General features: G+C 57.8%; 1 protein-coding gene across 4 annotated transcripts; it reads right to left on the reverse strand.

The window, feature by feature from the left end:
• Positions 1-872: 872 nt before the first annotated feature.
• Positions 873-25,533, reverse strand: RNF157 (ring finger protein 157). Of its 4 annotated transcripts, XM_056505871.1 has the most exons (21): positions 25,317-25,533; positions 20,302-20,420; positions 16,426-16,514; positions 15,798-15,944; positions 15,157-15,274; positions 14,997-15,063; positions 14,798-14,841; positions 14,397-14,444; positions 14,066-14,137; positions 13,422-13,581; positions 11,808-11,920; positions 11,307-11,542; positions 11,112-11,220; positions 10,813-10,924; positions 10,209-10,426; positions 10,008-10,073; positions 9,720-9,768; positions 8,219-8,329; positions 7,514-7,609; positions 3,730-3,770; positions 3,224-3,281 (listed from the first exon to the last, which is right to left on the reverse strand). In XM_056505871.1, the coding sequence occupies exons 1-20, from the start codon at positions 25,402-25,404 to the stop codon at positions 3,730-3,732; spliced, it is 2,103 nt and encodes a 700-aa protein (XP_056361846.1). In that variant the 5' UTR covers positions 25,405-25,533; the 3' UTR covers positions 3,224-3,281. The 4 variants fall into 4 exon arrangements, with proteins under 4 accessions (XP_056361845.1, XP_056361847.1, XP_056361846.1 ...); XM_056505870.1 differs by lacking the exon at positions 3,730-3,770 and having other exon boundaries at positions 873-3,281; XM_056505873.1 differs by lacking the exon at positions 7,514-7,609.
• Positions 25,534-26,416: the final 883 nt, after the last annotated feature.

Consider the following 26,416-nt stretch of genomic DNA (forward strand, 5'->3'; position numbering starts at 1 on the left):
CTGCCCCCACAGGGGGAACCCCAGCCCTTTTCCTCCTACCTGTGCCCTCATCCTATTTCTTGCTCCTGATGCACCCACGGTGATGAAGGCAAAGCTGAAGGGGAGCTGGCAGACTCTAAAACTAAAGGATGGAGTCTGCCTTTATTTAATTTTTAAAATTACAGACACAGGCTTCTCTAAGAAATCCCTGCCCCTTAACTGCTGCTCCAAGAGCTTTAACAGAGGCCAGGAGGGATCCCTTGAAGCGTGTGACCATGTGCAAGCCATTCTCCCCCAGTGTGTTTGTTCTTGGGTTGGACTCGATGATCTCAGGGGTCTTTTCCAATCTGATTGATTCTGATTTTGACTCTGATTCAGCTGCAAGTTGCTTCCCCCCACCATCATCAGCCCCTTCTATTAAACCCAAATTATAACCCCCTTACAGCCCTCCTGGCCTTCAAGACTTCAGCTCCCAGCACACATTTTCTTTCCCACTACTGGAGGGATTTCTCTTGCATGAGCTCCCAGCTCTTCATTGCTCCTCTTCACCTCCAGGAAAAGTTCCCTCTGGGTGTTCTCATATATCCCAGCAGTGACAGGGGTCACCCACACCACTCACCAGGAAAATGCCTCTACCCCAGGCCAGGCTCTTCCTGCAGAGGTTTAGTTTGCATTTGCCCTTTCTCCATCCTGGTGGAACTTAGGATAGTTGGGAATACAGGTTGGAAGGGACCTTGGGAAGTGTTTTAGGACATTTGAATCAGCTGGGCTGTTTTGGAGAAGGTACCTGGGTGACAGGTGAGTGGATGCTCCCAGCCAAAAAGGGGTTTTGTACACCAAATCCCCCAAACCCCAAGTGCCCCCACCCTGCAACCACAAAATGACTCTGGACACTCTGTCGACATAAGATACCCTTTATTAAACATACTCTTAAAATCCAAAACATGCTCAAAGCAAAATCATAAGCAGCAATCTGGTTTCCTTCCTTCAATCCCTGACACGTGGCTCCCTGGAACAAGGGGCTGTCACCTTTCACCCCACGCTGCTCCGGCAGCTCCTGCCTGCCCCTTGTCCCTTCTGGGTGGCCGAGGACAGCCGCGGTGTCACCCTTGCCCAAATCCCGTCTCTCCTGTGCCACCCAGAGGATGGATTGTCTGCTCACAGCCAGGCAGCAGCGCTGCTCGCCCGCAGCATCCTCCCGGCTCCTCTCCACGGCTCTGAACGAGGGGCAGCGCCCACCGCGGGGCTGCGGCCACGCCCTGAGCTCTGCCCGCTCCTGCAGCCTTGGGACACCGCTCAGAGAAGCCACAAAACCCTCACAGTGGCTCCTAAGTGCTCCTTGCTCTGCAGCCACAAGCACCGTTGCACCCTGTGCAGGGTGCCAGGCCAGCTGTCCTTGTCCCTCTGAAGCCATGAGGAAGGTTGGGCTTTGGTAGACGAGGTGCCCTTGGAGCAACAGCCCGATTTTCTCTCCCCTGCCCATGCTGGGGACTTGGGGAAGAGATGGCTGCTGTGATTTTCTCTGCTTAGCATGATGGTGAGCCTCCAAAGCTCTCCCTGTGTGGTGCTGTGGCTCCTTGGGGCTGGCACACCCAGCCTGTCCCCAAACGGGGCACAAGCATTGTCCCCACCCCTCCAGCCCTCCCTGCTGCTTGCAGCTCCCAGGATGGCGTTTTGGAGATGTCACCCCCCACATCAAGCACCCAGCCCTGGGTTCCCAGGGAGGAATTTGGGAGCTGTTGAGCTTAGAGGAGATACAGCCAGCCCAGAAGAGAGAGCAGTGGGATGGATGGCTCCAAACCCATCCCTGGCAGGACCCACACTGGGGCCACAGAGCAAGCAGCTACATGGCCTGGCTGGGAGCCAGGCAAAGAAACACCCCCCAGCCCCCAAAAGAACTTCATCCCTCTTTAGGAGCCACAGCCATCATCAGCACAGCCCATGCTCTGCTGTGGGGATGGTATTGGGAACCTGCTGCCCACACACGCCCCTCCAGGGACACTGCCTTCAGTGCATGGACAGCTCTGTGCTGAGGTGGCTCTGAAATGCAGCTGTGTCCTGCAAAGAGCAGGTGGCCCACAAAACCAGGTGGGGAAAAGGGAGGCTCAGCTTCCCATCCTGGGCTGCCCCAAACAGCTCCAGAGCCTGTTAGATTGGGATGCAGGGTCTGATGCTCCTCCCATTTCTGACTGTCTGATTTCTGACTGTCCCTGATGCTCTCTGGCCTCTGCCAGTGGCCCCACCAGGCCCCCAAGGTCTGTGACTTTATCCCTCCTCCTTTACTACCCCTGTGTGTCTGCCCTTGGAGAAAAATCCACTTATGCTGTCAGCCCAATGCTGGCCAGAGGGATGGGGATAGAGACGGGGGGCAGCTCCCTCAGCCTCACCCACCCCTTGCTACAAAGTGTTATGGGGAGGGCAGGATGGCTGGGATGGAGGTGACACTTTTGGCACTTGTTCCAGAGAGAGGGCGCAGCCCAGAGCCCTGAGCTCACAGCAGGGCGGAAGACAGAGAGGATAAATGATCCATGCTCCAGGGGCTGGTGACCGGGCTGGGGGTGCTACCAGGGCTCCTGCCCACCCCTGCCACCCCACTCCATGCCCCAGGAAAAGCAACAGGAGCCCAGGTGGTGCTCAGGAGGAGAGCAGAGGGAGGGGGAGCTATGAGGGCACCATTACTGCCACCATTATTGGGGACATCCCATGGCTTGGGGACAGCACTCAGCAGGGCAGGGGCGTGGGCCAGCACACCTGGGGGGGCTGGCCCCCATGAAGGTCACCAGCTCATGCACCAAGGATGCCAATCCCAACACTCACCCTTGAGCCCACACCCCTGAACGTCATCCTCCATTGTCCCCAGCCACCCACATCCCAAAACCCCCTTGGTGAGGTGACCCTGTCCCATGTGCTCCACACTCTGGAGGAGAGGAGCCTGGGGGTGTAAGATGACTGGGGAGGGGAGCGGGGTCAGCAGGGGACCCCAGCCCGCCCCCATTAGGGCTGGAGAATGGGAAGGTGCTGATGGGGGGCTCCAAAGTGACATGGCTTTCAGCCCCCACGGAAAGTCGAGGTTACCGTCTTTTCTTTTGAGAATCAGTCCTGGTACAGCCAAGGGGTGGCAGTGACGATGCCCAGCGTGCCCAGAGCAGGGTCCCTCTGGGTGGGCAGGGGGTCGGTGCCCCCACCCAGGCTGAGCCCTCACACGGGCAGGGTGGCTGCTGCCTGCTCCGGGTCCCGGGGGCCAGGGGGGCAGAGGGGCCAGGTCTGCTGCAGCCCCACGTTGTTGTTGGCTGCCTCTGGGCCTGGGGGGAGAAAATGGGGGTTAGGGGCTCCCAAAGCCCACTGGTGCACTTGGTTTGTTTTTCCATGGGGGATGCAATTTACTCTCCCAAATAACGCCCACCTCCCCAGCCCCCTGGGTTTTGGCTGCAGTGAGGGCTGGAGGGTACCTGCACTTACCTCTCCAGGCTGGGGGAGCCCCTTACACCCCCAGTTTCTCAGGAATGTTGAGGGCCAAACGGGAAGCACAGCATGACCATTGCTGGGTTTAAATAACCCAGATGAAGGGGGCTGCCTGTGCCCCCTCTGCCCAGCGAGATGCAGGTGCCCTGTGGGGCTGCAGGTCAGGCACAGAGGGATGTCCCCTGGCCTGGCCAGTTAGGGGGCCACCAACAACAGGTGACAACCCAGTGCCAACCCCCCAGGGACGGGGCACGAGGCGGGGCAGCTCTGGGGGTCTCATGGTCTCACCTATTCCTCAATGTTAATGGGGCAGGAGTCCGGCACGGCGGCTGCGAGGCAGGAGAGACCAGAAGGCACATGGTGAAGGTGGGACAGAGGCTGCCATGGGGACATGGGGACATGCACACGAGCAAGCAAACGGGCTGCCAGGGGGGCCTGGGGATCTCCCTGCCTCTGAACCGGTCTGGGAGGGGCTGGAGCTGTCACTGGGCACGGTGTGAGGGGTCCCCATGCATGGAGCCCCCCGGGGTGTCGTGCCAAAGGGAACCCAGGGTGGACATGCTGGTGGTGTGGGGCTGCTGGGTCCCTGCATGCCTCCTCTCTGGCTGCAGGCAGTTCAGGCAGCACCCTTCAGCTGGGGCAGGGTGATGGCAGAGCTCAGCCCATAGGTTGTGTCCCACCACCAAACCCATCAGAGGCTGCGCGGTGCCCTTAGGAAGGGGCTGCAGCCTCCAGCAAGGTTAAGCCCTGTGCCCAGGCAGCTCTGAGCCAGAGGGACTGTGTGAGGGCATGCCAAGGCCAAGGGCAGAGGCTTTCTCAGAGGGGGAGCAACAAAATCCTGCTGCCTGCTGATTTATGGGAGGTGACAGCTGCCATTTCGACTGGCTTTTCATGGCGAGCTCAGGCTGGAGAGCAAGGCATGTCAAATCTGCAGATCCCGGAGGGAATGGATAATTAAACAGGACCACATGTACGTGCACACGGAAATCCCATTAAGAGCTTGATACTGCCAAAGTCACTGCAGTGCTGCAGTGCAGAGCCCAGCTCTGCTCAGTGCAGTGTGAGGGGCAGGGCTGGACCAGCAGAACCTGGTCTGGCCCTGGAGCAGGGTACCAGCCCTGTGCCCACCACCTCCTGCCCCTTGTGCTGCTGGAGGGGTCTGCCCTGCTGTCAGCAGCTGGCAGACCTGCCCTGGGCAGACCAGCTCCCAGATCCTATCCTGGTGAAACCCAACCAGCTCACCCAGCCCACTGCTCACAGCTCAGAGCATCTGTGGCTTTAAATCAGCAAGAGCCCTCAGGGGATTTCAGGTTTTCTACAGCAGCTGCCCAGCCCCTCCACCTCGGTGCCAGCCTTTCTGGCAGATGCCTTTCCCCAGTTTCTCTTTCCAAAGCTGTTTTTGCTGCCCTGTCCTCAGCAGAGGCTGTGGCTGTAGCCAGAGAACAGCCAGGGAACAGCCCCTGCAACCCTGCAGGGTCCACATAAGGACATAGTTTCAGTTAAACCTCGTGCCCTAAAATCCCTGGGATGGTGACTTTTGCCTCTTCCCAAAGCTTTTCCCTCTAGACTGAAATCTGCAGAGATTTCATAAGAAGCTTTGAGGAACCATGTCCTGTGCCTTTGTCCATTACAGAGAAGACAAAAACATCATTATCAAATGTCACCAGCTTGGAGACTGCAGATGCACTCCTAGATGTAGATTCTTGAACACCACAGATCTCAAGGGCCAGGATGCAACTGCCTTCCCTACAATCAGTGAATGGGGTTCTCATGAACTGGGTACAAGCCCTGAGAAATTTTATGAATGATACAGCCAAAACAAAACCACAAAATATGGAACACCCCCAGTCTGTATCACCATGAGTCTAAAGGACTGTAAATTCAAAACACAACACTGATCTTAACTCCTTATGATATAGAAGCTGACTGGACCCTAGAGGTTTTAAAGGTGCCCAGCATACCCTCCACAACTGCTCCAAAAACTTCTCCAAAACTTATAAAATCAACTCTGAACATTTGAAGGTCAAATTGGTTGAACAACAACAAACAGTTTAATCCTAGTCCTTAAAGAGATGCAGACCCATGTTTCTGCTATCAAACCAAAATGTTCATCTTTTACCTCTACTGGAGGTTTTCCTGGCTAAACCAGACTGTTACCTCACACATCTAACTGATATATTGGGAACTGCAACAGGAATATTGAACAATATCAGCCTTGAAACTCTGACTGATCAACTGGGTGCAACCATTAATAATTTGAACACTACAGATCAACTCTTAAGGTCTTCCTTATCTGCTCTTGGAAACACACAGTGATCAGCTTCAAATATCAAAAATGTCCAAATGCTGATGATCAACTGGCTGATGGTCTGGGAATTGCTCAAAGCAGTGTCTTCAGCACTCAGCTGTAGTCCAGCTCAATTGTGGTTACACTCTGCCAGTGCTGGGATAATCACAGAATGGGAAAAGGGACTTTTATTCATTGAAATTTGAAAGGGCATTTCAATCTTGGTGATCTTTAATCAAATTTTCTTATGTCCCCATCACTAGTAAGGTCACAGCTTTTGTCTTAGCAGTACACAGTGCTTCTGCATGTGCCAAACACCAAATCCTTGTGGATTAGATCCACAGGAATACTGACTATGGACTTTAAAGAACAATCATACACATGCATGGCAAACCACTGATGTAGATGGTTGTTTGGTGAGAGAATGACAGGGGTCTGTATGTGACAGTAATATTTTGATAGCCTAAGCTGTGTGTTTGGACACTGAACTGTGTCTGTCATTTTGAAATGTCTCCTGATGATGATCCTGAATCCATCCCAGTATCCTTAGGATAAGGGTGTGGGTGTCTAAGAACCCCTTGTGACAATTTAACAGTGGGTGACACAAAGATACAGCTTTATAACTGCTAAAATCATTGCATTTGTAACTTCACCTATAGAGCAGGGTGGGACTTCAGCTACTCCCTACCAAAAACTGTGAACCAAAACTATGTTATGACATTTTGTCTCCATCCCCTACTGGAATGGACATTACCCTGCCTAAAAACTGCTGGAACATCCTGATCTACACAAACTGGTACAACTCAAAAGGCAAGTCAGAAAACAATGATCACTGTCCATTATCATGTGGAAAAAATGTCTTGTATCCTACAGCAGGTGAAAAGGGATGGAGAACATCATGTCTGCCATTCCCAGGGGACCACCCACTCTGCACCTCCTCTGCCCCTGGTCCCAGCACGAGGAGCAGCCCTCTGCTTTTCACAGATGCTGGGGCTGGATCACCCCTCTCATGCAGCAGAGCTTGTGCTGAGGGCTGAGCTGCTGGACACATGGGCAGGTGTGCTGGCCAAAGGATGGAGAGGGCTCAGCCCAGGGACCAGCTCCTGCTCCAGCCCAGGCAGGGGACAGGACCAGTGCACACCTCACAGCACAGCAAGAACTTGACCCTGTGCTGGAGCCACCTGGGCTGCAAAGCTCCCTCTTCCTCATCCTCCCCCAGCACGACCAAAAGGATGCAGTCAAGGATGGCTTTGGCCACTGCCTCAGCCAAGGGATGCTTTGCAGGCCTCCAGCAAAGCAGAGGTGCTGCTGGGACACCCCCAGCTCCCTCCCCAGCCCCCCAGGCCAGCAGGACTCAGCCAGCTGCTGACAGAGGGTGATGGAGGGGACACAAGGCTTTTTTTGTGGCAGGTGCCTGCTCCTCCCCAAGAGCCTCAGCCGTGTTTCTCCAGCACAGAAACCACCAGGAACACGCAAGGCAGCAGGAGAGGAGGCTTTCCCAAAGGAGCAGGGGAGAAGAAAGGATTTCCCCTCCCTCCAGTGGGTTTCACCCACCCTCTTGGCTCTCCAGTACCTGCTGCAGGTCTGGTACCTGCCACAAAGTCAGCTGAATGGGCAAGGCAGGGGCAGAGTTGCTTTCAGCTTGTCCACAAATGTATTGACAGAGACCCCATGGAAGGTGTTTTGGCTTTTTGTCTCATTTCCCCATACACAAGCTGAGGAAGCAGAGCCTGCAGGGCTGGGCAGGGTCCCACAGGGGCCATGGGTGTTCAATACATTTGTCACCTTTGGGCAACTCTGGGCAGGGAAGGGGCACAAGCGTGGGTGGAGAAAACCGTGTTGGCACAGAGCGAACATGAACTTTCACACGGACGGAGGAGCCTGGGGGAAAGGAAGAAAAAAAAGGGATGGAGAGAGGCTGGGAGGAAAGAAAAGTGGAAGGAGGATGAGGGAGAAAGCATGGAGAAATGGGAAAGATGGATGAAGGTTGGGGCTCTGTAGAAAGATGACCTGATGGACACACCCCATCTCCCTGGCCTTGGAGGAAGAGCAGGACAAGGCAGGCAGCTCCTGCTGTGCAGCTGGACTGCCTGTGGATCACATCCTAACACAAAGTACTGCTGTGCCCACCACAAGCCTGCACCAGGCTACAGCGGTGCCACACAACCACCTTCCTAAGGAGGACTGGTGCCTCCTGGGGTGCCAGCAGCCCCCTGGCCAAGGGACAGAGAATCCCAGCAAAGCAAGTCTGGGACATCCCAGTGTGGACAGGCCACCCTGACCTATGGTGGTGACGTGTCTGGTGCCCAGCCCCACAGAGGGACGGGTGGAGGGTGCAGTGAGGACAGCCTGGCAGGGATGGTAGTGGCCAGGATGGTGGGAATGATGGTGATGGGACAGGAGGGATGGATGCAAAGGGCTGGGGGGATGCAGGGAAGAGTGGAACTGTCCCCCCCACCCCAAGTTCATGTTCAGCAGGTGGCCACTCACCAGGTAAGCAGGCCTCAGAGCACAGTTTATTGTCCAGCGCTTTCACGTGTGCGATGCCCATGTCATTGTTATTGTCACACCTCAGACCGAGGAAAGCGCCTGTCCTCGGGCCTGGAAGGGAGTTAAGGCAGTTACAACATTGCCTTTTCAGCCCTGGGGGGGTGGGATTTCTGGGGCTTCTCCTCTCCCTTCCCCAGCCTCTTCCAAAACAAAAAAATGGCACAGGAACGATGCACGTGGGTGGGAGCAGGTGAGGAGTGGACAATAACACCCGGGCTGCTCCTTCCCAGCGGCCGCATCGCAACAGCCACGATGCGCCACGGGCACGCACAGCAACCTGCCCAGGGCTCAGCCAACCTTCCCTCTGGCACAGCCAGCCTCTGGTGGCACCATCACCTCCTGCAGGAGCCCCTCCAGCACCAGCAGTGCAGTGAGAGCTGCGTGGATGCCAGGAAGAGGCGGTAGCTGGATGCCAGGGGCAAAAGAAGCCGTAGCCAAGCTTTTGCAGGGGGGATGGAGGCTTTTGGGGGTGAGGGAGGTAACTCTGCTTCTTAGCATTGCTTCTGCAAGAGATCAGCCCCCAGGTTCTTACCTGCATCCATCAGATGCAGGTGATTAAACCTCAGGAGGTTCCCAAACATGCCAGCAGCCCTGCTGAGAACAGGTGCAGGACTGTGTCCTGAGGAGAAAGGCCATCCTGCTCCCAGAGTAGTTGGGACGCCCATGGATGTCCACCACAGCCCCTGGTTGTTCCTATTTGTTACACTTGAATCTTCCCATCAGCACGAGCCTCTCTGCAGGTCAGAGGCCATGATTTAGGGATGAGTGTTCCATGGGTGTTCCTGCTTTCCAGCTTGGCTAAGCATCCAGGTTGGATGGGGAAATAGTTTTGTCATATTTTTGGTAAAAAGAGATGTGGAAATGTAGGGGGGGGGCACAGCATGGGCCTCCCTTTTGCCCAAAAGCAATCCAGGGCAGTTGGTGGCCAATGGTGACCACCTCTCTCCTTGGCTGTCTGAGCTCAAGGGAGGAGGCAAGACAAGCCCTCAATGTGCGTGTGTTGACATTGAGGACAGGCCAAAGAAAGTGAGGAAAGCATCCCAGAGGGAACAGCTCTGCAGCCCCTTCCTATGGGAATCAGCCCAGACACTGATTTCTACAAGGGAGAGTTTCAGAGATTTGAGAAAAGACCTTGGTGAGGGAAAAACACACAGAGAGAAGCCTCTTTTCTATTTGGCTTGTTGGAAAAACCATTGGATCCTGCACACCAACCACTGCCTGCTGCATGTCCCACTCTGAGCTCTCTGGGGTCCCTGGGGCTGGCTGGCTCCCCTCCCCATGGGTGTCCCCCTGTGACAGATGTTTCCTGACTCCAGTGCCTGCAGAGTCCCCCAGGGCTCTCCCTGATGGCAGCAGGGGAGCTGGGGACAGCACAGCACCTCCCACTCGTGGTGACAGTGAGCTGGAAGCGAGGGGACAACAACAACCCAGGGCCTTTTACCATCTTCCTGTGTGGGAGAGGCGTCCTCGTCCTCCAGCACATCGTTTCCCTGTGGCACAGGTGAGAGGCAGAATGTTAGCCCAGGGCTGTGCCAGGGGCTGCTCCCAGGTTCCCCTTTGGGGGAACATCCCTGGGGATTCCATGGATCAGCCCCACTGCCCCATCCATCCCCAGGGCAGCCCCTTCCCCAGCCCAGCCCTGGGAACGTGGGCACAGCTCCATGGGCACAGCTGGCATCCCCCCCGGTGCTGGTGACACCCCCAGCTCCTCTGGGCTGGTCACGGTTACCTCGGCATCGCGCTCCTCGGCAGAAATGCTGACAAAATTCAGATCCGGCGACTCCACAGGCGTTGACTGTAGGAGGAAGGTGGGAAAGATGGAAGGAAAACAAACAAAAGAAAAAGTGTGGTGCCAGTGGTTTTGGAGGAGGAGCTACATCCCACGGGAAGCTCTCCAGCCTGGGCTCCGCCAGCAGCCTCCAGTCCCTACCTCTCCATCAGAGGCCGTGGCGCTGGCAGCCGCGGGCGAGGGGAGCACGTCCCCCTCCTCCTCCTCCTCCTCCTCCTCCTCCTCCTCCTCCTCCTCCGTGCCAGGGGCGATGTAGGAGCCAGACATGGAGGACACGGTGTCGGTGCTGAGCTGGGAGTGCTGGCTCTGGGAGGAGGCCATGGACATGACGGACTGAGCCAGGCTGCTGCTGACGGGCTCTGGGGGAGAGCGGGGGCTGAGGGGGCCGCCGGACCCCACCCTCTGGTGGGACACGTGGCACAGCACCCACTGATGGAAAAGGGGCTAATGAGGAGGAGTGGGGTGCAGAGGAAGGGCTGGCTGCATGCCAAGGAGATGTGAGGGGTGCAAAGCTGCCAGCAGCAGGTCCCCAGGGCTCACAGCCCCCCCCGTTTCTGGGTCTACAGGGTGTCCCTATGATCCCCATCAAAGCAGAGGTGACACCCTGGGGCTCCATCCAATGTCCACAGCAGGATAAGAAGGGGCCATGCCACCCCTCTTTGCATCCCCCCACAGTGTGACAGTCCTGAGGTCACAATGCCACTCTCATGCCTTGCCAGTGCCTCTGAGCCCCTCCAGGCTGTACCTTCTGGGGATGAGATGGTGGAGGAGAGGGGGGTCCCAGTGCATGAGGACTGGTCAATGGCTCCTGATGATGACAAGGTGAAGTTTTCACTCTCTGGTGTTGCACCACATTCCTGGAAGAAGAGCCCATGGGAAGGATGGGATGGGGGATATTCAGCATGGACAGTCCATCATCCTTATGGATGGAGGCAGAGCCAAGAGGAGCAACCCCAGCCAGTTCTCTGGTCCCAAGCCTCCCTCAAACCTGCTGTCCCCCCCAGTGCCTCAACTCTTTACCAGCAGGTTTTGGACAGTGCTCACCTCCTCATGCCGGGCTGGGGATCTCCTCCTGGAGCCCCTCAGCTCTGACTCAGTGCATGACTTCTCATCCTCCTCCTCGGGCAGGATGGAGGAGTTCTGTGAGATGGACCTGGCCAAAGGGGCACGGCAGAGAGTTTCACCCCTGCCCCCAGCCCCCCTGAGCACCCCCAGCCCCCTGAGCACCCCAGCACTCACTTGGAGATGCTCTTCTTCAGCTTGAGCCCCGCGGGGCCGCAGTCGGGCAGGCGCTCGAGGGGTGACAGCGCCCTCAGGGGGGGCAGGGGGCCGTCACTGTAGGAGGGCAGGGTCCCCAGGGCAGGGGGGTCCCCCAGCGCCCGCAGGGGCAGCGCGGCCGGCGACGGCGTCAGCGGCCCATTGAGAGCCTCCAGCAGCGACACCACCTCGTAGCCCGGGGGGATGTGCTCCGAGGACTGCCAACAGGGGACAGGGGACAGGGGCTGAGCATCCTCCCTGGGCCCTTTTGCTGGTCCCCTCACTCCCAGTGGCATCAAGAAGCCCAAACCTAGAGAATAGCTACCCTGCCAAAAGCCTTTTTTCTTTTTGTTTTTTTTACTATCAACCCTGCGTTTTCTGCAGCAAACAAATAAACAAACCCTGTTCTTCAGGGACACGTGGATCCCCAAACCTCCCATCCTGGTGGAAGGGTCAGGGTCCCACCCTCAGGCAGGCACTGACCGAGTGCTCCTCGGAGTCAGAGGTCTGCGAGGCGATGATGGGGTTGAAGCTGGTGGGCGAGAGCGGGCCCAGCTTTTTCCTCATGGCTCGGATTTGAAGCAAGGCTCGGAAAGCTGGGACAGCAGGGAAAAAAAGGAGGGGTGAAAACCAGGCATTGAAAGGAGACCTGTCAAGAAATGACACCCCATTTCCCAAGAGGGGCATCCCCAGTGGGGCTAGAGGGACTGCAGGGCTCGAGTGTGGGAGATGCCAGCCCATTCCCAGAGATGCCAGCCCATTCCCAGAGATGCCAGCCCATTCCCAGAGATGCCAGCCCATTCCCAGAGATGTCAGTGCATTCCTAGAGATGCCAGCACATTCCTAGAGATGCCAGCCCACTCCCAGAGATCCCAGCCCATTCCCAGAGATGTCAGTGCATTCCTAGAGATGCCAGCACATTCCCAGAGATGCCAGCCCCTCCCAGAGATGCCAGTGCATTCCCAGGGATGCCAGCCACTCCCAGAGATGCCAGTGCATTCCCAGGGATGCCAGCCACTCCCAGAGATCCCAGCCCACTCCCAGAGATCCCAGCCCATTCCCAGAGATGCCAGTCCCTCCCAGGGATCCCAGCCCGTCCCAGAGATGCCAGCCCATTCCTAGAGATCCCAGCCCCTCCCAGAGATGCCAGTGCATTCCTAGAGATGCCAGTGCATTCCCAGAGATGCCAGTGCATTCCCAGAGATCCCAGCCCCTCCCAGAGATGCCAGTGCATTCCTAGAGATGCCAGTGCATTCCCAGAGATGCCAGTGCATTCCCAGAGATCCCAGCCCACTCCCAGAGATGCCAGCCCCTCCCAGAGATCCCAGCCATTCCCAGAGATCCCAGCCCCTCCCAGAGATGCCAGTGCATTCCCAGAGATCCCAGCCCCTCCCAGAGATGCCAGTGCATTCCCAGAGATCCCAGCCCCTCCCAGAGATCCCAACCCCTCCCAGGGATGCCAGCCCCTCCCAGGGATCCCAGCCCATTCCCAGGGATCCCAGCCCATTCCCAGAGATCCCAGCCCCTCCCAGGGATCCCAGCCCCTCCCAGGGATCCCAGCCCCTCCCAGGGATGCCAGTGCATTCCCAGAGATCCCAGCCCCTCCCAGGGATGCCAGTGCATTCCCAGGGATCCCAGCCATTTCCAGAGATCCCAGCCCCTCCCAGAGATCCCAGCCATTCCCAGAGATCCCAGCCCCCCCCAGGGATCCCAGCCCCTCCCAGGGATGCCAGCCCCTCCCAGGGATGCCAGTGCATTCCCAGGATCCCAGCCCCTCCCAGATATCCCAGCCCATTCCCAGAGATCCCAGTCCCTCCCAGGGATCCCAGCCCCTCCCAGAGATGCCAGCCCATTCCTAGAGATCCCAGCCCCTCCCAGAGATGCCAGTACATTCCCAGAGATCCCAGCCCCTCCCAGAGATGCCAGTGCATTCCCAGAGATGCCAGCCCATTCCCAGAGATGCCAGTCCACTCCTAGAGATGCCAGCCCATTCCCAAAGATCCCAGGCCATTCCCAGGGATGCCAGCCCCTCCCAGGGATCCCAGCCCATTCCCAGAGATCCCAGCCCCCCAGGGATGCAGCCCCGCCCGGGCTCACGCAGGCGGCAGATGGGGCAGTTGTTGGCCTGGTAGCGCAGGGTGTCGGCGCACGTGTTGCAGAGGCAGAGGTGGCGGCAGGGCAGGATCAGCGTGTCCCGCACGTCCGACAGGCACACCACGCACTCGGCGCTGTTATCGCTCACCTCGTCCTCGGCCACCTGCCCAGGGACAGCAGGAGCTGCTCGGGGTCCCCAGCCCACGTGGCACCAGCGTGGGTGCTCTAAAATACTGGCTGGGTGCTCAGAGAGAGCCCTGCCTGTGTCCGTGGGCTGCCTGCTCTTGAAATGCCCCCCTGGGACCTCATTCCGCTCCTCCAGGAGGCTGGGAGATGAGGCCAAAGGAAACAGAAGCCTGAACTTTCAACCCAATTTTCACATGTTAAAGCAGAGCATAAAGCACATCCCATGCCTTGAGCCTCATGCTCCCCATCTAAGCCATCACCCTTCCCCCAAGGGATCACAAGGATGGGGGGAAAGCTCAATCCTTCCATTTTCTGCCTCCAGCAGCTTTGATGCCAACATGAAGCGTCCCCAGCCATGACCAGCTCTGTGCTGTGCTGCAAACTCCTGCCCTGAGCGTGGCCAGACCTGTGCTAGGGGAAGGGAAGAAGGGGTGAGGGAAGACCCTGGGATGCAGGCACACCTTGGAGTCCTGTGTGTTGTACTTGTTCTCGATGCCGTAGATCTCCTGCAGGAGGTAGCTCACACCATCCACCTGCAATGCCATGGGGAAGGGGTAAGGAGCAGAGAGTGCCCAGAGCCACTGTGGCTCCCAGCCCCCTGCTTGGGCCAGCCCTCCTCCCCCAACATCCAGGGGTTCTCTTTGTATTGATAACCTCAATATTGCACTCCATGGGAGGGCAGGGACAAGGCTGGGAGAGGCTTGGGGCTTTTGGGGCTCCCCAGAACTCCTCAGTGCCTTCCCTGCAGGGTGTGCAGGGACACCTGCACCTCAGGGACACCCCAACACTCACCACTTGCTTCTGCTTGAGTGGCTTCACACAGAAGGTGCCATCACTGTGCTGGAGAGAGGAAAGAGCACATGGGTGGGCACCCCTGGGCTGCTGTGCCAGAGCACCCACCCACCCTAAGGCTCTCACTGCTCCCTCTCTACTCCCAACAAGCCCATTTTGCAGGAATTCTGGCTTTTCCTGACAGCCCAGCACCAGGTAGCTGTGGGAGATCACACACATTGCAAAGCTGTGGGAGGAAGGAGGATGGAGTTGAGCCCAAATGCCTTAGAAGTGGGTGCTTCAAATGAGGTAATAGTCCCCAGCCCAGCAGCACCACCCCGATTCCCAGGGATTCTCCAGGCTCTTGTAGCTGGTGGGTGATGGAGGCAGGAGGGGGAGGATGGCCCCAGCTTGGCACTTACCTTCTCAAAGGTGGCCAGCAGCACGTGGCAGTGCCCACTGTGCTCTGCAAGACACAAAGGAACACGCAGGGCTCAGGGGACAAGCAGGGGCACGGGCAGAGCCAGAGCAGCTGTGAGGAAAAGCAGGAGGCTCTGCCCAGCTGGCATCAAAATGCCAGCAAACTGGGAAAGGCCATCCCAGCAAGGAACCCCCTCTCACCCTCTCCTTCATCCACCACTGCCTGCACCACCATGGGATAAACCTCACGGTCCAGGTCAAAGCCCAGCTGGAGAGAGACAGGGGAGGCTTGGTGAGATGGAGCAGTGCTGAGCCTTCATCCCACCTCCATCCCATGGGATGATGGGGCTGGGGCACCCACCTCCTCCTCGCTCCACTCGGAGGGGTCGATGGTGTGGGAGGGCACACAGAACTGCTGGCACACCCCCCGCTTGTAGTGCACCGTCTCCGACTGCAGGCTGTTGTCCCTGGGGGTGTAGCTGTCCCGTGGAGAGAGGACAGGGTCAGCAGTGTCCTACACTCCTCCTGCTCTCCCCAGAGCACAGAGATGCCAGGAAAATGGGAGGGGGTGTGTGTGTGTGTTCACTCCCCTCCCAGATGCCTCTTGGGGCTGAGGTAAGAAGTTCTAAAAAGGGCTAAAATAAATCTATAGGGTAAAGTAAACACAGCATAGGAGGGGACAAGGACAACTCCACATCCAACCTGGAGGAGTCTGGGAGGGAAATTATTTCCCCCAGCCTCAGTTCTGACTGGAAAATAAAAAGAAGGAGCAGGATGTGACAGGGAAGGAGGTGGCAGGGTTTGGCAAGGACGTGGTGATGGCACCTGGGGGAAACAAGGAGCCCCCTCCAATCTCAGCACCACCCTCAGCTGACTCCTGTCCTGAAGAGGAAAGATGCTCAGGGGGAAAGGCTCCACGTCCATCAGCCAGGGACACACACCAGGCTTGGGGGGACATGGGCCAAGCTGGGGGGTGGCACAGGCCTGGCTGGGGCCCCTCACCTCGCCACCCCATTGTGAAACTCCTCAGTTGCCTGGTAGTAGATGGTTATGGCCACGCGGGCGTCCGTGTCGAAGGTGAACTCCACGTTGTAGTGCACCTTGGCTTTGCTCACTTCTTCCCCCGGGGTCTTCACCTCCTCTGAGCACCTGGGGAGCACAGAGGGTCCAGGACACGGGCCTTGGGGTGCTGCAGGACTAATTCCCTCGGCACCAGAAGGGCTGCTGCCCTCCTTCAGGGGACACTGAGGCACAGCAGGAGTGCCTGGCACGCCCAAGGTCACGCCTGCAGGCTGGGAAGTGCCGCAGACAGATTTCAGCCCTAATCCCGAATCTCTAGCCCTGCTGCAATCCCCAGCCTCCCTGCAGCAAAGCCTTTGGAAAGGGGGGGAGGAAGAAGAAGCAAAGCACTTCAAAGGCAGTGCTAAGCTCCTTTAATCCTGCGGCACTGCCTGTGCTGGCACGCGGGAAGCAGGAGGGGATGGGCGCGTTTGGAGAGCAGCTCATCCATCCATCCATCCATCCATCCATCCATCCATCCATCCATCCATCCCAGAATGAGGGCATGGGGCACCCAGCACAGCAGCAGGACCCTCCCTGCCCGGGGCTCAGGGCTGGCTGCCAGACTCACTTGACCAGGCGCAGGGTGTCCTTGCGGATGTTGATTAAGCTCCTGAGGGTCTTCACGGGTTCCTGAGGAGGTGGAGCAGCGTAAGGGAACTAGGATGAGAGAGACACTGGTGAAGGCACACGCACACGGCGGGCTATGGTGGCTGTGGGCCCCCCAGTGACCCAAACCCAACACCTACAGAGGGAACTGGGGTGGCCTGGGCATCCTGATGGGTGCTGAGCACCTGCTGGCATTTATATAGCAGGCAGCACAGTGACAGGGACATCCCTCCACAAACAGCAAGCCCAGGACAGCAGGGACAGTTTCACTGGGGAGGGGGCACACAGAGGGGCTGCTCCTCGTCCCTTTGGCTGGAGGCACAAGGCAGGTGGCTACTGATGGATTTTTATGCTGCTGGATGAAGCTGGGGAGAGAGAGGCTGAAGCTCCCTCCCTGCCCACCAGCTGGGAAAAAACAGGCACAAGTATCCTTGTTTCCTCCCTGTGGTGGATGGGGTTTGGGTGGTGGGATCCCTGCCAGCCCTGTGCCCAGAGCAGAGAGCCAGCAGGTGCCTGGGCAGGAGCAGGCAGGCAGCAGCATCCCTCCTCCAAGGTGACATTGTCCTTCCCAGTCCTTTCTGTCCACTTGACAGGGTCTACAGGGCTCCCTGGGCAGAGGGGACATGGTGACACCCAGGGGACACAGCAGTCACCCAAAGGAGACTTAGGGCAGTAGGGAAGTGATACATACAGGACCCATCTCCCCCCTCTCCAGGTAGGTTTAGCTGCAGAAGGGATCAGCCCTGATTAAGGCCCAGCTCACTGGCAAGCTGCCACCACGTGCCAGGGGACAGCCAGAGCCAGGAGGGTGTCAGGTGCCATCAGGGATGGCAGATGGTCAAAGAGCCTCAACTGCTGCCCCTGCAGAGGGAATAGTGTCCCATTGTACCTCTCTGAGGCACCCACTGCAGCCCAAGGGGACAAGACTGAATTGCAGACTTGGGGATGTCCTGCAGGGAGCCAGGTGCCCATTTCCCATGTCCCTGGTGCTGTCACAGGGAACAACCATCCTCACCTAACCTGTCCTCAAAGCCAACATCACCTTTCCTGCCCCCAAAGCCCTGCAGAGCAGGATGGATGGGGCTGGGGGACCTGTGCAGGATGGGACAGGCAGCTGGCAGAACCCCTCAGAGCAGGCACAGCTCTGATCCCACCACTTCAGTGGTGCCACTGAAGGCAGATTGAAGGCTAGGCTGGACACGGTGAGGCACCAGAGGCTTTGGAGATGAATTCCCAGCACTGTGGAACTGTGTCTCACTGCTCTTGTCCTCTCTCGAGGGGAAAAGGGCAGCAGAGTCATTAAACTGCTGCTGACGAACTTTTTTATGAGTCACTAAACGTGCACCTGCAGGATCGAGCACCTGCAGAGTCACCCACTGCAGCTGGAGGGGAGAGAGTGAGAACACGCTCCAGGCTGAAGCTGAGCCATGTCACGACACGCTGTGCCATGTCGTGATACATCCCCTGTTATTCAAACTACTGCAGTCATCCAAAATTGCTCGTTTGCACCTCACCCAGTCAAACCATGCCCAAGCCAGCCCTGGCAGGGAAAGCACCCATGGGTGCACCCCCCTCTGCTGCAGCAGCCAGGGGTGGGTGACAGAGGAGGGAAAGGACAGCCAGGTCCCCTGGGTGCCACCCACAGGGGCCGTTGGGCCTGGCAGGATGGGGAAGTGCCACAGGCAAATTCTGTGCTGCAGAAACCACTTCAGCCTCTTTCACTCCCACGTGTGAAAAGCACTTTTTGGGGGTGGTAGGATTTTTTTTTTTTTTAATTAAATTTTACAAGCCAGATTTTGCACATCAGAAAGGGGCTATTCAGAGGATGTTCTGCATCTCCTCACTTTAAATCAAGTTGAAACACAACATAAAAAAATGGGTAACAGTAGTGGTGAAGTTAAGAATGCCATCCACGTGCCTACAGCAACATTTGGTGCAGGCTACCTTCTGCTAAAGTGAAATAAAAACCACCCTCAAAAGTCTGTCTTTGGGTTTTTCTACAAGCAAACCCCAGCAGCTTTGCGTGGGCAGGGAAACCCAGTGGCACATTTCAACAGTTCCTGGCTTCCCCTGTGCTCTCTGAGTGCCTCCAGCAGTTTCTCTGCTCCTCAGCCCATGGTAGCAGCTACTTCAACCTGCAACGCCCTTCCCAGCCCCTTGGGAACCTGTTCCCAGCTGGAAAATCCAGATTATCATGTATCCATGGAGGGGAGAACCTGCACATCCCTGTGGCAGCAGCGCTGTTCATAGCTCAAAGTGCTCTGCTCACAGAGGACTTGGGACACAATTCTCCCAAGATCTCCTGGCTCTTGATCCCCAAGAAACCAACAATTAATTCCCCAGTGTCTGTCTTTATTGTTTCCAGCCCAACCAGGGCTCTCACAGAAGGCCAGAAAGCAAAAGTATCACAGCCAAGAAGCATCAGGACAGGACTTGGAGGCAGCTTCAGAGGCTCAAAGTGTTGCCTGGACACAGGCTTGGACCAGAACCAACACAGATCCTCCCCAGCTCCTCCCTGAGCCCCCAAAGTTGGCCTGACCCAAAAGTCCAGCCCCAGAACTCACCCTGCCCCCAGGGAGGTGGGATCTTGGTCACAGCTCTGAGCCCAGAGCCATCGGTAATTAAACCAGAGCAGGACAATTTAGCTCGTGATGCTATATTAATTCTCTCTGCTGTTTCCAAGCTGTTCCTTTGCCTTCCCTGCTGCTCTGCTGTCAGGGCTGCTGACATGGGAACTGCTCACTGGGCAGTTTAGAGGCTTTTACTGTAATCAAGAGGATTTCTCAACACTCGCTTATGGAAGAGGCCCTGAGTGCTGACTTCTCATTTTCTGGGGAAGCACAGAGGATGGAGAGAAAGGCAGAGAAAGGCACTGCCTTTGCCCACCCAGTGTTCATGTGCTTTGTGGGTGCCCCTGACCTTGGCTCTACCAGGATCCCTATTTTGGCACAGCCCAGGGCTGGACACTTCCCTGCTGAAGCACCACATGATGCTGCCAAAACACAACCAAAGCCAATTCCAAGGAGGAAACAGGAACCTTGCTGGCAGCAGGCAACGCTTGAAAGCTGGGCCAAAGCAGCAGGCAGGTTTATATCGACTTAACAGAAAAGCTTTGGTGACTTTTAAGTCCTCACCCTGAATCTTTTGAATACTTGACCCTCCAAACTCCTCCAGCCAGTGCTGGTGAGTTGTCCCACTGCTGAGAGACACTTGGATGAGAGAGGGACATCACTCCCAGGCTGAACCCCTGCTCTCATTTCCTCCCTTTCCAAAGGCAGCAAGTACAAAAACCGTCTCCAGGAGCTGTGTGGGGTGTAGGGAGCTCCCCTTCCAGCCAGGTTCCCTCGTACCCTGAGACCAGCTGGAGCTGGCAGCACCCAGCACTGCAAACCCATCCATGCCCCAAACTACCCCTGCCTTTTTACTTCTATTTTGTTTCTTCCTCTTTCTTGCTATAGCTTGAGGACTAATTTCATCTGCCCCTGTCCAAGCTGCTCTACTCCCCTGAACCACACCAGCACTTCTGTGTTATGCCCCTCACCATGTGCCCTCTTGTCTGGGATATGGCTGCTGGATGAGATGGGGAAGGCAAGAGAAAATGCAGCTCTTGGAGAAGGAATGAGAAAGAAGCTGGATTAAATCAGCCCAGCTCCCCTTCACCATTCATCCTGGATAGAGGACAGGCTGCAGCAGGACCCAACCCTTGTATGGACCACCAGAGAACGCACTCAGCCCGCTCCAGGGGGCTGTGCCCGTGCAGGGGGACAGCCAGCAGCTGTCCATGGCACACAGAGCCAGCACCGTGCCCCGAGCCCCAGCCCGGTCCCCCGGTACCCACCACCACGGGCCGGTTCCCCAGGAAGTTGAGGTCGCTGTTCTCGCCGAACAGATACCCCTCGGGGTGCGTGGAGTCGAACTTCTCCCCGCCCATGATGAAGTGGTTGGCAAAGTAACTCCCTGAAACGAGAACAGAGCGAGGCTGAGCGGAGCGGGAGGAGCGGGCGATGGAGCGGCGCGGAGCCGCCGCATCGATGGCTCGGAGGCGGCTTTGTCGCCAGGGTCACCTTGCTGGGAGCCTTTCTGGTTGAGCTCACACGCTGAGAGCCCCCAGGCAGTGAGAGGCTGCCAAGAAGCCCCAATATCTGCCTGCTCTCCCCTCTCCTGCATCCCACCGGAGCTGGGATGGGGAGAGACTGGTGCAGGGGTCTGTGGGATTTAATTGTGCCTGCTCCCCTTTCCCTGTCTTACAGGAAATCCCTGTAAGCCCCAGAATAGCCTGAGCCACCCAAGGTCACCCTGACCTTCAGCAGGAGCAGAGGGATGCTGGTTCGTGAGGAGGAGGAGACGGCTCCTGGGGCAGCAGAGCAGAACTAATTCTGGCCATAAGCACCAGCTCGCTCCCCGAGGAGGAGGGAGAGGCAGGGGCACAGCCTGACCTGCCAGAGAACCCCGCGAGCCCCGGGGCAGCCAGGCTGCTCCCACATCCCCAGGGATGCTGCCGGGAAGGGCAGCAGGGACCTGCCACACACCCCCAAAACGGGCAGGGCTGCTCCTGCCCAGAGCCTGATGTCACAGACCTCGTGTGCCACCCAGGGCAGCGTGTCCTCAGCCAGACACTGCCCACACTGGCTGCAGCTGCCACCAGGAAGGTGGGCAAAGCACAGCTGAACTGAGTTCAGTCAGTTCTCAGCCTGCAGCCTTCCCTAGGAAGGGCTCACCTGCAGGAGGCAGGATTCTGGGGGCCTGTAGACCCTCCAGGAGGTCAGCACCTGCCCTGCAGAGTGCTCCACATTGTCCTGATGAGCGTTGGGCAATGACCAGGGTCTGTCCCTTCTTCCTTCACAGAGCCAAAGCACCAGAATGTCCTGGCTCTGAGCTGGGAGCAGCCCCCGGGTCAGGCACTTCACTAGAGGAGAATTTCCTGCCAGCTCCCAGGAGCCAACCAGTACCTGCTCCTTGTCTGTGAGATCTGGGCTGTGTGGGGAAAGCATGTTGTGGCACAGGAACTGGCCAGGCAGGAGGGCTGGGACTTGAGGTGGGGAAAAAAGGGAAAGGTGGACAGGGATGGGGCAGCAGGAAGGGGTGAGCAGAAGCACCAGGAATCAGTCAGACATGGACACAATGTCCTGCATCCTGACAGCCACAGGGACGGGGTTTAGCTTATAAAAACTCCAACCAGCATAGATCCATCTGCACCCCCGGGGAATACCCCAAAACCAAATATTTGGGGACCACAGATAAAGGAGATTAAGCCTGGGCTGCAGCTCTGCTTGTGGGTATTGAAGTCAGAGCTTGAAATCAGCTTCCAACAGAGGCAGGGACTGTCCAGGGCTGGATCAGGCTTTAGTATTGCACTAAAACCCAAAATGGATCCCAAAGCCCAAGGGGAGGAGTAGGGGGGATTTAACTGTGGGCCAGGAGGGCTGAGTGGGGTCCCACAGCTCTGCCCCCAGGCTCTGTGGTGCAGGGATGCAGCGAGCCCGTGAGCAAACGTCGACCATCAATTATTGATGCCTGCTGCTTTCAGGTCCCATTTTCCACGTACATAATTTATAGGCAGCTCGCCTGGAAGGACTCGGCCACGTGGAAAAAAACAGCCCCAAGAGCAGAGTGCCTTCAGAGCTGCCTGTAACAGCACAGCCAGGGGAGAATGGGGCCATGCAGAGCTGCTCCTGACACCAACTTGGAGCAAGAGCAGGAGATGGCAAAAAAATTACATTTAAGCATGGAGAAAAGCCACCCCAGCACTGAGAAAAAGCTGGAAAATGGAGCACAGGCTCTCTAGCCACAATTTAGTGTGTGCTGGGGGCTTCCACAGGATGGACAAAGCAGGTGAGGACCATGCTGCCAACACCCAGTCCCCCTGCCAGGGGTTGGGAGCATCCCTGGGTGCTGCACACCCCCCAGAGGCTTCAACTCCCTCTTGACAGCAGGCAGAACCAGCTCTGTGCTCCCTCCCAGCAAAGATCCTCCTTGCTGTTAAACAAGAGGCTTGAGTCATGCCAGGCTTTTCCAGGGGAGCACCAGCACAGGAAAGCCTGGCAGGAGGGGGTCAGTGACTCCCTGGACACGGCTGGGGGGCAGAGCAGGGAAGCTCCTTCCCAGCATAGCCACCTTATTATGAGCTGATTGTAAATCCAACGCCCACTCCTGGGGAAGTAGAGCCTGTCAAGGACAGCCACATCTCGGGAAGGGCTGCCACAGCTGCTGGAGAGAAGGAATAAACCCAAATTGCCTGAGGTGCCCAGCAAAAAAAAGTCTTTGTGTCCTGCACATCTGCACCAGCTGTCAGCTCCTTTTCCCATGAGTGCCAGTGATGCCACCTTGTTCAGGCAACAGGGAAGGGTGAGGACCCTCGTGTGTGCTGTGCCCGTGGCTCTGGTGTGCAGTGACACGTCCTGCACTGTGCCCCAAGTCATCACTGCCCTGCTGGGCTCTGCTACTGCAGCCTCTGGCTCTCCAAAGCTGCAAAACCAGAAAAGCTCATTCCCAGCTCATCCACACACTCCTGGTGAGGGAAGCCCCAGGTTTGCACAGCCTGTGGTCAGCCCAGACGGGTGGCCACGGCCCAGTGCTGGCAACAGGGACACCCTGTAGTGCCAGCACAGGGTGCTGTGATGGGCTGGTTAAAGGCTCTGGGTGCTTCTGCCCCTGGGCAGCCCATTATTTAATTCTGTGCTCTGAAGTGGGCAGCCAGAGCCAGCAGCAGCCAGGGCTGACACCAAACCCTGTCCTCAGCACTGCTGTGCCAGCCCTCACCCGCCAGGGCTCTGCCACCTGGGCTTGTGCCCCCAGGGCTGGGAGTGTCACTGATGGATTAATCCCTGTGCTCCTGTGCCAGCCAGGGCCCTGCTCACAGCCCCGTGTGCCCAGGGGAGCTCGGTGCTGACCTCAGCTGGGCACAGGGGCTGAAAGCTGGAGACTTGCCCCAAAAGCCATCCCAGTGGCCCAGCAGTGGGCTCCATCTGCAGCCCCTGCTGGCTCTCCCTCCCAGTGGCAGCCACTGAAGTAAATCTCAGCCTTTGTTTCAAAAAGTATGGTTTAACTAATCCCATTGACACCCTGTCTGGAGGGGATGGGACCCCCAGGATGGGGAGATGTTAAACTGGGACAAGACACAGCTGCCCTATTCCCACAGGCCATTCTGAGAGAGCCTGCAGCCCAACAGCCAAAGCCACATCCCCAGATAGAGGGAAATGCCCCAGGGTCCCATGAGATTCCCCTCCAGGACCACATTCCCAAAGCCAGTGGCTGTTTGAGGGAAGCACTGCTGCCACAGAGGGATCAGCTCCCCTGCCCAGCACGTCCTCCCTCGGCTCCAGCAGCGCTGAAGGCAAATCCCACCCGGATTAAAGGCAAACCAGCCATAATCTGCCAGGGCCACCAGCCTGCCCTTGTCCCAGTGCAGATGGCTGTGTCACCTGGGCACCTCCTGCCCCTCTCCTGCCAGCACCAGGACCATCCCCCCCAGCTCAGCCCAGAACCCAGCAGTGGGACCAGGCCAGCTGAGCACAGCCAGGACCCCCAGGCTCTCCCCCAGAACTGGAGCTAAGCATCAGCCTGGTGACCTCTGCCAGCTGAGATGAGTTTGGAAGTGCTGGGTGCACTTGCACCCTCCACCCCTTCGTACCCAGATATTTCAAGAGCCCCTAAATAAGACGAGGTCCCAAGGGAAAAACTTGTAATGCATGGAGACACCGTCCCTACAAAGAGCAATGCCATGGATGGGCTGGTCCAGCCTCACCTGGCATCAAAGTGACAGAGGCCTTGAAACCCTGAGAAAAGGAGAGCTGGAGGAGCCCTGCGGGAGGCCAGGCTGTCAAGGATCAGCCATCTCCAGCCAGCTGTGCAACCTATTTTAGATCAAATTTTTTTAAAAAAAAGGCAAGCACAGCTTTTCAGGACATGAGCAGAGCTTGTATTGGCTGTAATTCTTGCTAAGGAGGTCTTTAGTTGTAATTAGCGAGTAATTTGTCACAGCGCTAACGATCCGAGCGTTTACTTTATCCTATTAACTACCAAAATAGTTACCTATTAATAATATTTAGTGCTGCAAGGATCCTGTGCAATCTCCTCGCATGCACGCACGGTGCTCCGGGGCATCACTCACCGCTGCCGGTATTTCTGCGGCTCTGAAGCGCTGCCCACCCAAGGGCTGGACCCCATCACCCCTCCCTCCCCAGCGTGCCCCCCTCGGACACCCGCTCGGCCCAGCCCTTGCAGGGAAAAGTGAGGCTCCGAGGGGAGGGACGGATTTCCCAAGGTCACGCACAAGGTTTGAGACAGGGCCGGATTCAGGAGCGGGAGATGCATCATCACCGGCGAGCCTCGAGGCAGGGAGAGGAGCCAGGAAGGGAAAGGCTCCCCACGGCAGGGGCTGTGGTGCTACGACGGGGCAGAGTCCTGGGAAGGAGGGATCCCCTCCAATCCCTCCCACCCCAGCCTCCCTCATCCTCCCGGGAATTTAAACTCGGGATTTTCCCGAGCAGCCAGCACCCGAGTAACCGGCTATAAAAAGCGCCTCCGGAGCCCGCAGACCGCGGCTACAGAAATAATTATAACAATAATGTCATTAAAGTCGCGTCAACTCAGCCAAGTTTGGGAAGCGGGGTGTACTGACAAAGGGGCGCCCGGAGAGGAGCGACCCCGATCCCTCCCGCGCCGCACTCAGGCAGGGTGTCCCGCACCAGACCCAGATTTTTAGGGTGATTCCCTGTGCGACAGCGTTTGCTTTGGAGTGCGCAGGGTCACCCCCGCCCGGAGCAAGGTCGTGCCCGGTGCCCGCCCGACTCGCTCCCCTCTTTCCCTCCCCACCGACGGCACCGGGACGCGAGACCCCCCCCGGGGGCTCACCGGATTTCGGGGGATATCTGTAGACGGAATTAGCGGGGATATCCACTTCCTCCACCCCTGCGTTCTGCCGGCTGGTCAGAGCCCCCATGGCCGGGCCGTGCTCAGCGGGCGGGGGGCGGCGGGGATTCCTCCCGCCCGGGACCGGGACGGGGGCCGGGAGCGGGGCTGGCGGCGGCCCCCGCCCGCAGCATCCTCCGCTCCGCTCTGCTCCGCTCTGCGCCGCGCCCGGCGCCGCCTCCGCGGCACCGCGGGGCTGCGACACTCGGGGCGGGGCCGCCATCGCCCGGCCCGCCCCGGCTCGGTCCGGCTCGGAAGCGGGGACGAGATGCTACCGCTGCCTCTCCGCATCGCTCTGCCCCCGTGTCCCCCTCCCACCCAGCGAGGTCCCCTCCCAGGTGCCACTTTCCTGTCCTCGTGCCCACAGTGCCACCCACCTGCCATTCCCTGTGTCACCCAGTAGCCTCCAGTACCGCTCACTGGCCCTCCTGGCCATCATCTGCCACCCTAAGTCAATCCCCAGTGACTTCTGGCCACCGCAGCCCACCCTCCTCCCATCCTGGGTGGCACCGAGCAGCAATTCCAGCTCAGGGACCCCCAGGGGCAGGCTGGTCCCTCTGTCTCTGTCCCCCCTGCAGCCGGCGTGTCCCCCAGGAGAAGGACACGCACCCCACTTTTCCCGGCAGGTTATGGGGGAAGGATTTTGTGCAGCTGTTGGCACAGGGACTGATCCCCTCCAGCAGCACTTCAGGGGTGCACAGCGCTGGGGAGGGGCCGGGTTAAAGCCCCCCTCCCGTGCACATCTCCATCATCCCACCCTGCCCTCCCAGCTCCGCTCCACACCAGCAGCAGCTGCATCCGCCGGGCGCAGCCTCGGGAGGCAGGGAGCTGCCTGTCCGCTCCAGTGCGCCCCAACAGATTCCCCCAGTGTTAAATTATTGGGAAGCACTGGTCACCTACTCATTTTCCACTTGGAGCCAAAGAGGAAGGATGGACCCTTTGACCGCTCACTTAAACCCGCTGCTGATTAATTAGTCCAGCAGCGCCAGTTAGTGGAGCATCACATGATTTTGATTTGAGTTGATAACACGAGTGCTATAAAT

The sequence above is a fragment of the Oenanthe melanoleuca genome, chromosome 18 (genome assembly GCF_029582105.1).
Source record: "Oenanthe melanoleuca isolate GR-GAL-2019-014 chromosome 18, OMel1.0, whole genome shotgun sequence".
Taxonomy (NCBI): Eukaryota; Metazoa; Chordata; class Aves; order Passeriformes; family Muscicapidae; genus Oenanthe; species Oenanthe melanoleuca.